Source organism: Leptidea sinapis, chromosome 6 (genome assembly GCF_905404315.1).
Source record: "Leptidea sinapis chromosome 6, ilLepSina1.1, whole genome shotgun sequence".
Taxonomy (NCBI): domain Eukaryota; kingdom Metazoa; phylum Arthropoda; class Insecta; order Lepidoptera; family Pieridae; genus Leptidea; species Leptidea sinapis.
Genome location: NC_066270.1, coordinates 1,851,607 through 1,865,050, shown reverse-complemented (window position 1 = coordinate 1,865,050; position 13,444 = coordinate 1,851,607). Strand labels below are relative to the sequence as shown.

At 39.7% G+C, this 13,444-nt stretch overlaps 1 protein-coding gene across 1 annotated transcript in view; it reads right to left on the bottom strand.

Annotated features, from left to right (window-relative positions):
• The window catches only part of LOC126964851 (myosin-I heavy chain), a 51,057-nt gene that overhangs the window by 9,266 nt on the left and 28,347 nt on the right, over window positions 1–13,444 (bottom strand). The window contains exons 26-37 of the mRNA XM_050808169.1: window positions 13,043–13,181; window positions 11,684–11,860; window positions 9,231–9,378; window positions 8,445–8,616; window positions 6,929–7,165; window positions 5,436–5,601; window positions 4,946–5,131; window positions 4,315–4,500; window positions 3,343–3,550; window positions 2,597–2,729; window positions 1,866–2,001; window positions 1,172–1,408 (exon numbers count right to left, since the gene is read on the bottom strand). Of these exons, the coding sequence (XP_050664126.1) occupies window positions 1,172–1,408; window positions 1,866–2,001; window positions 2,597–2,729; window positions 3,343–3,550; window positions 4,315–4,500; window positions 4,946–5,131; window positions 5,436–5,601; window positions 6,929–7,165; window positions 8,445–8,616; window positions 9,231–9,378; window positions 11,684–11,860; window positions 13,043–13,181 (2,125 nt within the window). The remainder of the gene's footprint in view (window positions 1–1,171; window positions 1,409–1,865; window positions 2,002–2,596; window positions 2,730–3,342; window positions 3,551–4,314; window positions 4,501–4,945; window positions 5,132–5,435; window positions 5,602–6,928; window positions 7,166–8,444; window positions 8,617–9,230; window positions 9,379–11,683; window positions 11,861–13,042; window positions 13,182–13,444) is intronic.

Here is a 13,444-nt window from a genome sequence, read left to right as displayed (position 1 = left end):
AGACCACCTCTAATGCCTGCCTTAGCTAATTTGAGTAGTATTATTTTGTGATCAATTCGATCAAAGGCCTTGCTGTAGTCAGTATACACTGCGTCAACTTGGTTTCGATTGGCCATTTTATCAGATACAAAATCTGTGAAGAGAGCCAGATTTGATATGGTGGATCTTCCTTTGCCGAAGCGAAAATGAACCCTTAGAATCGGGTATAGCTTGTAATATACTACTCGTTCTAGTATTTTTGCTAGTATGCAGAGTTTGGAGATCGGCTGATAATTGTTTATAAGCTGCTTAGGACCTTTCTTATGGATAGGTGTAACATATGTTGATTTCCAGATCTTAGGTATGATGCTCCCCCTTAGTGATCTCTTATATAGTACGGTTACAGGATAAGATAGAGTTTTAGCGCAATTGATAAGAAAGATTGGTGGCAAAGAATTAGGTCCAGCAGATTTATTCAGATCTAGGGAGTTTAGCAGTTTGTATACCTAAGGTTCGCGCACCTGGATACTATTAATATCAATTACAAGTTTGTCTATAGAAACTTCATAGCGGCAACATCATGATATTATGTTTATTTGGTTATTTTGGAAATCAAACAGTTTTTTTTACAAATTTTAGTAAAATTTTGATAAAGCACAAATCAACTTGAATTTATAAAATATGCTTGAAACTTGAAATGACTAAGCAAAAGGACGGCCGTTAAATATATTTCACAAAGATTTACCTACATTATAAACATTTACATAATTAGTTACCTATACAAAATTATGTTAGGTACACCTAAGTTGTTTTTCTATTAAGGTAAAAGTCCCGTTCTTATATCTTTAAACGAGCAATTCTTTTATATATATAATCTGAATCTCGGAAACGGCTCCAACGATTTTCATTAAATTTAGTATACAAGGGATTTCCGGGGCGATATGGCTGGGTTTCAATTTGAAAAAAATGAAGTTTTATCCGTGTTTTAATGAGAAACAGCTACAATTACATTAGAATATAAAGGTAAATTTCGCCACTACATCCAAGACTATGAAGACCCCGGTTCGAATCCAGATGTCGTCTTCGTTTTTTTTTGTTGTTCAAGTTTTTTACATTCTTAAAAATCCCAGCAAGGCTCTATCGTTCGGATATTCATCATTGAAGTAATAGGGGTGGGAGTGTTGGGCGTTACCATGACGTCGAATATGGTGGCGCGAGCGAGCGGCCAGGAGGCGGCCAGCGTGAGCGCGCGCTGCATGGCGGCGAGCGGCGGCGTGCCGCGCAGCGCCAGGTGGTGCAGGCGCAGCGCGGGCGCGGGCAGCGACGGCGCCACGCGCGGCGGGAGCACCGCGCCGGCGGCGGCCGCGCACTCCTCGCCGCCCGAGCACTCGCCCTTCACCACCTGCGCGTGCAGCGCCGCCACCATCACCTGTTATCAATTAACGATTATTGAGATGCGTTCCTTCGAGATTAAACGGTGCAATAGGTTTACTGTGCACATACTGCATCGTCAGTGATTAATGTATTTTACTTTATTTTTCTATATAAATTGCATCACACGTTAAGGAGTGGGAGAGGGTCGACGAAGTGTGACATTGAGTGACAAGGGACGGCGAGGGGGTCCCAAATTTTGTGACATCAGATTTTCAAAATATAATATTTTATATAGAAGTGTGAACATTTAAACTACGTAATATTATGTACCTACTAAAGGATAACATAAAAATTGTTGCAACAGTGTGACAAGGATATGACTAAAATTTATGACATTCGTGTGATGTTATATTTATGGATGGCCCCTTCTGATAGATTATTTTAAATTAATTTAATCTCTAAATTCGTGTGACACCATTGTGTGCCACTGCCCAGCAGACGCGGATACTCACCGCCTCATCCGTCTCGATGGGCAGACGGTCGTGTCGCACGGCGTGCAGCACCTGGTAGTACAGCAGCTCCATCTCGGCCACGCATGCCGTGTGTAGAGGCCGCTCGCCCAGGAACAGTCGCTTCTTAAACACAAGCCTGAAAAAGCACCAGATTATAGCACCACTATAATCGTATATTTCTTAAATCAAAAATTGGTCCTTCGAGCTGGTGTTGCAATAATAAAACAACCAAAATTTTAATTGTGTTGGTACTTACATAATTGTGGTCTATGCAGTCCATCCATCCATTTGTACCTCAGTTATAATTATTAATAATTTATTGAGTTAATCTTTCGGGAATACGAATAAAATTATCAATAAAATGACGAAATAGCCTAGGAAATGCTATAAAACAACAATTTTTTTGTATAAAACGATTTATATCATTATGAATTATAAATTATATTTATTTGTAAATAGATGTATACATTTTTATCCTATTTATTTCATGCTATACTGTTTGTTTTCGTTGTTGTAAAAATTTGATCAATGTTTCTCAAGGAAATAGTTCTTTTTTAGATATAAAGAACTTTGGAAGGTTTTTAGGAAGTGCGAGGTCACGTCGTTCCGTGAAACGTGAAAACAAATCGACTGTAAATACTTTAATATTTTATCCACAAGCGGAAGACCTAGCGTGAACGTGCAGTTTGTTTTGTGCGGTGTTGATGAACCACACGTTGTGATCCACGTACCTGCAGGCCGCGGCCGTGGCGCCCGCCTTCTCCCAGCGAGCGAGCACGTCGGCCGCGCGCTCGGCGCCGCCCAGTGCGCGCTCGCCGCTGCCCGCCGGCGAAGAGTTCGCGCACACCTCGTACAATGCGTACCCTACAAAAGATTTAGTGAGCTGCATCAGTAAAATTTAAATTTTATAAAACATGTTAGTGTCATTCAATGCAGAGAAGTTTTTCCAATCTCCATTCACGCTATTCCCTGTGTAGACAGAATGTATATATACCAAATTACGCCTATGCCAATGTCATCGCTCCCTTTATGAGCGTTATTCGAAGTATAGTTCTTGTGCTATTGAACTTTTAATAATAAAAATATACATTGCTCACATAACCGTTAAACTCAAGTCAAGGTATAAAGTATTACTTCTCACGTTTATTAAATTAATTATTATATTATTGATTATTATTATATCTCAAGTTATAATTTAAACTTTTGACGTATTTTCGAAAAAAAAATCTCTCAAACTATAAGTGTTGTGCAAGCTATTGAATCAGCGTACTTAGTAATAAAAAGTAATAATAATGTTTGGTGTGCTGTGCGTGGCAGCACAGCTAAAGGTGTGCCTTCTCTTGCACTCACTTACTCGAACTTTTCTCTTTTGTACCATAGGCTTTCTATAGCCGTTGTTCGTTATATTCGCTTCACGATCCAAAATAGTCGGGGAACAGAACGTTTCCTTGGCCAATCTACTCGAGCTGCTACTCACCGGTAGCACTATCGCTGAGTCCGATCTTCTCCCGCAGCATGGCGACCAGGTGGTCGGCGGTGGCTGCCGGTCCGAACACCAGCGCGTGCTGCTTGCCGTCCAGCAGCAGCACCCGCACGTGCATGGGGCGCCGTGCCGCAGCGCATAGCAACTCTTCTTTAGACGGAGCGCTCATGCGACGTGGCACCTGAGCTATACTTAGGGCCACCTGAACAATAATGTTATTATTTGAGTCTCAGAGTTATGTGTCATATAATATGATTTTGACGCAGTCATATGAGTTCTGTACACATTATAAGGACGTATCATTTGCGGTCTAATGGCGGATAAGCAAAATCGTCTCCTCATTTGCGTGTCAACTGTCACTCTCCGACTCAAATCTGAATTGAATAAATGTTTTACATTGGGTACTTATTGACCAATAATAATTTAAATTACTTTGTGTGAACAAAAAATTGTGTGTTTGGAATAGGTGTCTAGAATTTACTCATTTCATATTCGTGATACACATTCATCTTCCCTCTCTTTCCCGCAAGCGCACTATTATATATAACGACTTCATTCGCATCCGACTGAAGGTATGCGTAACAGAAAGAGCTGCTAATAATTAGCATTTCGCATTTGGTATACGCAAGTTCTCTCGTGACAACCGCACGGCAAACCACCTCATAGCGACCGCGTGGAGAAACTCACCGCATTCACTAGTGATAGTATAAGATTAGAGTAGCTTTAGTGATTCAAGTAATAAATAGGTACCTATAGTGCAGTGTGAAGGAAAACCCACAGTTCCAGGACAAGAGAAGATTGAGGCTTCATCTGCGCACGAGCATACCATCTGCTGCATCCCCTGTGATTATCCAGGTAAGTGCACTTGCTCCTGTCATCAATCCTTCTTGCACCCGCCTCAAACCTACCCTGCACCCACAGCTGGGGATCATTGAACCAGATCCACCAAACGCAAAAACTGGTTACCTGTTCTGCGCGCCTGGCGAACTTGCCCTCCTCGGTGTGGCAGAGAGCTGCGGCGCGGTACCGCAGGTGGGCCAGCAGCAGGCGCCGCAGCGGCTTGACGGGCGGCAGGGCGGCACCCACGGCCGCGCACACCAGCGACCAGTGACGGGCCGCGCCGCGAGAGCTGGGCTCCGGGTGCTCCGTGGTCTGACGAAAGTAAATCAAATCAAAACCATGCACAAGTTATAACACATTTCACCATTTACCACCACTTCGAAAAAGATAAGTTTTTTAAAGAAAAAAATCGGCAAGAGACTTTTGCTTGTATTTTAAATAAATATTTACACATTCCGTATTTCACAAAACATTAGACGGCAAAATTACTCAATCGTTTCCGACTCTCATATTCGAATACGTCAAAGAAAACTAAATAAATCTAAAAATAGTCTTAATAGTTTTTTAAGGCAATAGATGTTATAATTACTTAAAAATACCGATCTGTATTAAAGAATGTTAAGTCTTAGCAGCCCAGCAATTTAGGGAAATAAATGTATTCTGTCAATGGTGTTTTTGTTGACGCTACTATTGCTATGCGGCTTGCATGATGCTGGTGCTGTTGAACCTAGCTGTACCTAGAGAGCCCCCTACATACCTGTTTGATAAGTTGCATGTACAGCTCGCAGAGCAGCGTGTCTTTCTGCAGACAACGTTGCAGCAGCGACTGCGCCAGAGAGACGCGGTCGTCACTGTCGCTCTCGTGGCTGCTGACGCTACTGTTGCTGGCAAGGTTCATGGTGCTGCCCTCGTTGCTGCTCAGACCCGCGTGGCTCATTATATCCTGAAGACAGACAAATGGAGTAGTGATAGAACATCAATCTTATAAGTCATAAACAAACAAAAATGTTGAACCTGCCACCTGCCTACCATTTTTTTAACATTTCTCCAACCATCATCAAAATTCTATATATTTTTATGAAAAAAGCTTCGCCCACTACAATATAGAGCCGTTCAGAACCCTTGAATTACTTGGCAGCAGAAAAAGTCAGGCATCTAGCTGGCATTCTATGCAAAGGAGTATCCCACCCACCATTAAAATTATCTAAAAGAAATACAACATGGGGTGAAATTGCGTCCTAACATACCTTAAATATCTGCATGGCCGCAACGTCCTCTGCCTCGTTCAGTTTGGTGAGAGAGTGCGGCAACGTCCGCGACCAGCACCAGTAGCTGGACGGGAATCCCTTGTAGCTCTCCCCCTGCTCTCCGGTCAGCTCCAGGCGGACGCGCTCTACGCGGTGTTTGCTTAGGCTGAAAGTGAGAGGCAGGATTAGCATCTGTATATAACCTTGAAGCCGCAAGAAAGAGAATTTGATATATAGTGGGTGGGGAAAATCAGGAAGTATTCGGCATGCGATGGGAAAAACACATCAAGTGAGAGGACGTAAGTCTTTTGTTGATTAGTTGTTGGTTATTTATAAATAAATTTATGTAAAATAATAATTCATCTTATAAAAACACGTCAAGTCTAAGAGATTAAGAGCCGCCTCATTCTTTGTAACATATACATTGAGGTACTATAAACAACGTAGACTCCCAATCGCCTATTATGGTCGTCAAAAAATGTCCGACCGGCGTTGTATATATGTATACATTAAAAACATTTATTCGTTCTAAGCCTATTTGTATACACTTATTAGAAGGACATTGATAAGAGATTATTTTATATTAGGAATTTAAAAGTAATAATTTAGCAAAATGAGTAAAATGTTCCGGTCAGGTACATAATTTTGTTAATTTAAAAGGGGATTTACCTGAAATATGAGACTCCATCCTTTTTTAGTTTGGATATGTTAATATTTCGACAGTTTTCAACTGTATAATATATCATTGCGTGGCGTTGTATACAAACTGCGGTCAATACACAACTTAACGAAAACTCTGCCTATGAGTCGATTAGGCAGAGTTTTGCTTCAGACCATTTTTGAGTGTAGTTGTTCATTGTACGTTAATGAGCATATTACATAGTCGGAATTTCTACCCAGTAACAAGTATCGAAGTTTCCCTGCGATATCAAATCAGAAATGAGGAGATCCGTAGGATAACCAGAGATACCGTAGTGGCAGTGGGCAGGGCACATAGTTCGATGTACAGATGGCTGTCGGGGCAGTAAAGTCCTCGAATGGCGACCACCTACCGGAAGACGTAGTGTTGGTAAGCCCCCCACAAGATGGACCGACGATATGGTCATTGTAGGAGTGGAACGTCGTACATCACATTGCGCCCTGTCAGCGGTTGCGCTGGCGCGTGCCGTGTTTCCACATTTTCCCCCAGTTCACGTTCGAGCATCAATAGATTCGCGTGTGCTCAAAACCATTTACCATTTCAACCATTTAGACTAAGTTCAATAAACTAGTTGTTCTCAAGTCTAGTTTAATTTATGAACCAAACAAATTAATCTGTACGGCAACCAGAACACCGCACATCGTGGTCCTTCGAGCCGGATTTGAACCGGCGACCTACGGATTGCGGGAATACGTTGGACGAGGGCAGCGCAGGACCGATCGTCGGGGCAATGTTTGGGGAGGCCTTTGTCCAGCAGCGGGCGTGTTCGGGCTGATGATGGTCACGGTAGTACCGCCGCAGCGTGTTCCGCAGGAAGCCGGCGGCGGACAGGTCGGGCGCGCGGCGCAGCAGGCCGCCGTCGACGAGCGCGCGGCGGGCGGAGCGCAGCGCGGCGGCCAGGCGGGCCCGCTCGGGCGCGGGCGCCGCTCTCCGCGCGGGCTCCTCCGCCAGGCTGCTGGCCAGCGCGGGGCTGTAGGCCGCCATGAGCCACGCCGCCTCCTGCTTCTGGCCGCACTCCAGCACGATGCACCTGGTGGGAATAGGTACATGTCTACTATTTTTCATACGGACCACCTAGGGCCTTAAGATTTAACCAGTGGGAGGCTCCTTCGCACAGGAAGCCGGCTAGATTATGGGTACCAACAACGACGCCTATTTCAGCCGTGAAGCAGTAATGAGTAAACATTACTTTGTGAAATTACTGAGCAAATGAGACTTAACATTTTATGTCTCAAGATGATGTGCGCAATTGTAGTGCCGCTCAGAATTTTTGGCTTTTTCAAGAATTCTGAGCGACACTGCATTGTGGGTAGGGCGTATCAATTACCATTAGCTGACTGTTCTATCGTCTCGTCCCTTATTCTCATCAAAATACCTAGAGCCACTTTATTTTAGACCGAAAATATTTTTCGATTCAGTACCCAAAAAAAATCAAGCAAACAGGGTATTAATAAAAGTTTTTTTTAAATCAATACTATAAAAAAATTAATAGTTTAAGCATTAAATGATTGGATCATTACGATCTAATTTTAATTTATAAAACACCATTCTCACTACTAACTTTTATCATACTAATACTGGCTGTATTACGCTCAACTTTCCACTTTGCTCATCACATAAAACATGTCTCTCTAAACTGATATATACTGAGATATACTCTGATAAAATAATGTAGTTTCGCCTACTTTATAGTATTTTCAATATAAGTGCAAATAGAACACCTTCAAATTTAAATAGTAAGATTATATATAGTAGGATTGGCAATCCTACGTGTGTAAGATGTGCGAACACCGCCGCCCATACTCATTAAATATCATTTATTGCAACACTAGAGAAATCAGCTGAATCAGAAGTTTTCAAGGTGAGTTTTAAGCGCTTTTGTTGACGACAGTTTTATCACGGATACAAGCAACGGAAAACCTATTTCTATTATAACTCTCAGCATTGTTACACCTATGTACAACAATACTACTCAACAAAACACTGCATTGTAAGATTATAGTAATTCTTACTATTCTAATATTATTTTATATTATTTTATAAACCTTTATCTATACAACGAAGAGCATAAATTATTTTAGTATCGGATACTGTTCGGAATGCTAGCGTAAATTCTTATTTGGTAACTCTTACACTAAATGTGTTATAAATAAACGCGAAGTTATTCCAATTTAAAAACTTTTTTCTATTTTTGCTTAAATTTAGAGTAACTTATCATTTCAACTTTTATTAATAGGACAGTAAGAGGTTAATAGGTCACTTCAGGCTTATACTTCAGCACAATTATCTAAGTAAATAAAAAGATATACCTGAGACCATCGTGTTGTCCGTGGTGCGTCAGGCTAAGCGTGAGTCCGTTGTCGACGGGGTCCATCAGTATGGCGGCGATGTTGGAGTACGGATACTCCGCCAGCACGACCTTGTCTGCGGGTCGCACCAGCACCACGCCTTCCGATCCCACACCCAGAAGAACGTTGGGTCCTGAACGGAAAAAAAAATATTTACTTTTCTTTTTCTGCTTTATTTTTATAGTACACTTTTGTATTCCAGCAACTCCTTATTTTTTGATACGTTGTGAATAATTAGGTAGTTGAAATTAATTTTGTTGCTTATTTTTTTGTTATCAAACTAAATTGATGGCCCTATCGGCAATGACTTAAGGTATACATTAGTTTTCATTTCGGACTGTGTGCTTGTCGCGTCCTTTCATCTGTCTCAATTTGACAAGCGGGAGAGAAAGGAATGTGAATACTTGTCAATAATTGTACCATATTTAATGAAAAAATATTCGTTTTACTAAATTATTTACGCTTTTTGCCAACCCATCTCACATAAATAAAACAAACTTACATGTGATAAGTCACACCATCTTTTTTTTGCGTCGTTAACGTATTATTTTTAAGGCTCGCTTAGACTTGGTAATTGGCACACAGTTGACACACGACTAAGGAGAAAAGCGTGCCTACATTGTCTTTAAGCACACTTTTGCCGTTCCAATTTTAGCCGTCAGAGCGATTTAATAAGATGTGTGTGACGGTCAAGTTTCACACTTGACCGTCACACGAATCATATCACACGAATGTATATTATGTTACCATGTGCCCAGTATCCTTTGTATGTGACCGGGAACAGCGTGACGCCGTAGAGCGGGTACTGCATGACGCACGACAGGTACAGCGCTTTGGCCGTGAGCTCCGCGCGACCCGCGCCGAACTGCCGGTGGGCTTGCGCGAGGATTGTTGCCTGAATTCATCATTTAGTTGCTGTTAATAATGACATACATACATACAATCACGCCTCTTTTCCGTAGGCATAGGCAGATACCTCTTCTTTCCACTTGCTACGATCCTTACATACTTGTGTCGCTTCGTCCAATTTCATTATTACTTTCATACATGCTCTTCGGTTTTGGGGTACTCTTGGCCTTTTTTCAAGACGTCCCTGATTTGATCTCGAAACGTCCGCCTAGGTCTACCCCTTCCAACACTTTTATTCACACTGGCCTTATATACTTTCTTTCGTTCTTCATTCATTCTCTTGACATGGCCAAACCATCTCAGCATACCTTTCTCAATTTTTGTCACAACATCTTCTTTCAGACCACAACGTTTCCTTATCCATATTTCTTACCATGTCACTCAGTTTAACTCGTATCATACTTCTCAACGCTCTCATCTCAACTGCATTTATTCTGCGTTAATGTTTCTTCTACCATAGCCAACTTTCACTTCCGTACAAGAGGTGTTGGAATCAACACGCCCTCATGCACAGCTAAACGAGCCTTATTAGACACCTTCTGCCTGTTCATAAAGGATTGCAAAGCTCCATTCACCATGTTTCCTGCATTCATTCTTCTTTCAATATCACTCTCATACTTTCCATCTCTTGTAAATTTAGAACCCAGATACACGAACTCATTCACCTGTTCTATTTTTTCATCTCCAAACACGATATTGCAGTCTGTCACTACCTCATCTCTTTCAAACACCATCACTTTCGTCTTCTTTACATTTATATTCATTCCCTTTCTACCAAAAGCTCCATTCATAGCAGTTACCATATCCTGTAACTCCTCGGCCGAAGATGCAAGTAATACTTGGTCAATAGGTCAAGTAATAAGTTAATAATTGCACCTTATATAATTAATACCTCAACAGCTGTGAATACGTCGAAAAAAATTGAGATTGACAGTTAAGCCCTATTTTTAGCAAAGCCCGTATAAACTGATACAAATCGTGAGTGTAAGACGAAGCTTGTCACGTACACTAATGTAATAAGCCTAGCCTATTTTCATCGGTGGTCTAGCAGCAAAAGGCTCAATCTAGACGTATAAATTATTTAAGAATTGTACAAATAACAGAAAATTATGCTATGTGCCCATTGGGGATGATGAAATTTTTTTTTAAATGAGTCTAATTTATAAATGTTGCAGCATTATCAGTAGTGTTCTTAATTTCGAATGTAAAAATTTACAAACTGAGTTTCAAATGTACAGTACACTATTCAGGCTTTTACATTTTTGTACGCTGTCACATGTCCCTTCACAATAAATTATTGTAACAACTTGATTACTGCACGGGAAATGTGTGTCAAAGACTCTCATGTGTTAAACGTTTTAATATCCCATCGCTCAACAGTCTGTGTAGATATTTAGACACCATCTAATATATAAAATTCCCTCCAAAACGGCTTGACCGATTCTCATGAAATTTTGAGTGCATATTGGGTAGGTCTGAGAAGCGGACAACATTTTTTTTAATATTTTTGACATTTTTTTTAAATGAGTCAGCATTAAAAAATACATACAACTACAAATTTTCACCCATCTACGATCAACAGTTACTTTTGTATCGCGATTTTAATATCGGCAATACAACGTTTGCTGGGTCAGCTAGTATTATTATATAAAAATATTAAATAACAAGCTGTATATCTAAAAACAGTGCGTTACAAAATACAGGAATATTCAATCCTCCTACCTCTAAAAAATCGCTCTACGCCTATTAACGTGAGAATTATGATAGAATGTCCTCATCGCACAGAAAATATCATAGCGAAAATTACCACCGCGAAGTACACAACATAGATTCTATAGACATATTAAATTGTATAACATTTCAAGTACCTCAACTTAATACTCGAAATAAAACAAAACATTTCTATTTACCGGTTACGAGAACTAATATTGGACGGAATGCACCTTGCTATAGGATTCCCCATACAACTCCATAATTTTAAATGATGCTGATTTAGATCTCTTCAACGACAATCTAGCGAATCTCAAACGAAAATTACTTAATATTGGCTAAAGATTTTCTTGTATATATTCATAAATTCTTAATTTCAATCATATTTTGCAATAAGTTTAATTAAATTTACTAGTATTTGGTTTTAAATTTTTTAAGTCTTATTTTTGCCTATTGATATAATATAATTAATAGCTGTACTAGACTATATAGAATCTTAATTATGTGTACGCAAATGTCATGTGTTTTGTTGGTGTTCCAATAAATAGACATGCAGTTATATCTATTGCTACTGTGGCTACCCATTGGTGCGGAGGTCTTGTGCTTGCGATTCTCTGCGGCAGGAACTGCTCAGGATGAGAGTAATACGCGCGAGTGTGCGGCGGCGGCGGGTTGGCAGCCGGCTCCCCCAGAGACACCTGAGCTTGGAGCCCAGCCAGCTGAAGAGCCACCTTCTCCGACACTGGGAACTCGTCCATCTGGATTCATTAAAATAGTTGATTATTATAGCGACAAGTCTCTGTAGTATATATAGTGGCAGACCGCCACATTTTTACACTTGAAAAATTAATAAATAAAAATGGTTTTATTATACATAAAACCTAGCCAGCAAATATATTGTAATATCGAATTTAGCCCACGATACAGATTTCATAATAAATAAATAATATGAAATTTTGATATACTTTGAATCAAATCAAGTCATTTATTTGCATAGATCGAGTGGGTACATTGGTGTTACATTATAATCATAGGCGCTAACAATCTGCTGGGTAGGCAAAAATAATATTTTGCAATTCTTACTCTAAATTTACAGTGAAAAACATACAACATAAAAACCACATTATTCATAAAAGTCTATCCATCATAATATTATTAAAATGTGAAAAATAAATATTGTTTACTAAAAATGTCAATTTGAAATATCTAAATTTTCTTATTCTAATGACTATAGATTCATGTCTGTTAAATACTCTTTAACTGAATAATATTTCTTCGTCATTAAAAATTCCTTAATTTTATTTTTAAAAGAGTTAATATTTAAGTTTCGGTCCGCTAATAATGCTGGTAGTTTATTATACAGTTGAGCAGCTATATATAATATACTATTAGCAAAAAGTGCCGTTGTATGCTGCGTGAAACATATTTTATTTTTTCTGCGTTTACTATCAGAGAAACTAAATAATTAATCATTTGTTCTAATGAATACAATTGAAATTGCGGTCGTTGTTATATTTTTAAGAAGTTAATATATCAATGTCTTATACTTTTTTACTCCGTAAAAAATGCTGTAGATAAGTAATAGATATAAGCAATTTGTTAATTCTAAGAATAACTAAATTAAATTTCTAACTAAAATCTATGACCGATGCGGGACTCGAAACCGACTCGACCTCTCGGGTTCCGTCCGAGCGCTCTTTCTTTAGTAGGTATAAGGTGAACACGGAACAATGTGGGATTTTTTTTATTATTTATTTATACTATTAATCATTTACAGAAAGAATCTTAAAAGATAACATAGTCCCGTAAAACTGTTTGGATAGTTTGTCTGCAGGATCAAGTCTCTTGTAGGTAATACATTAATACTTATTAGAACATTGATTTTATACAAGTGTAATAAACAAATATTGATAAAGAATAACAAGGATGATGACGCATACCTTGACCACACTATGAACCGCCTGCGCGTACAAGAGCGCCACCTCGACGGGATCGTGCGGCAACTCGCGTCCGCCGCGGAACAGGCGCCGCTTGAACACGAACCGGTTGTCAGCCGACCCGCCGCCCGGCCCTTGTTGCCTGCGGGATACGTGCGTGTCAAACACTCAAAAAAAAAACTGACGCACTTTCACAAAAATTATATTATATATAACTAAATTATATATAACTATTCACAACCTATAACTAGGGTGGCAGACAACATTATAAACTTAAATGTACATGACATGGGCTCATTATTTTTTTATACCAACGTTTACACCAAAACCCCATTAAAAAGAATGAAATCATCATCAAGAATGAAATCATCATCAAGAAAGAAATCAAGAATCAAATCATTTCCA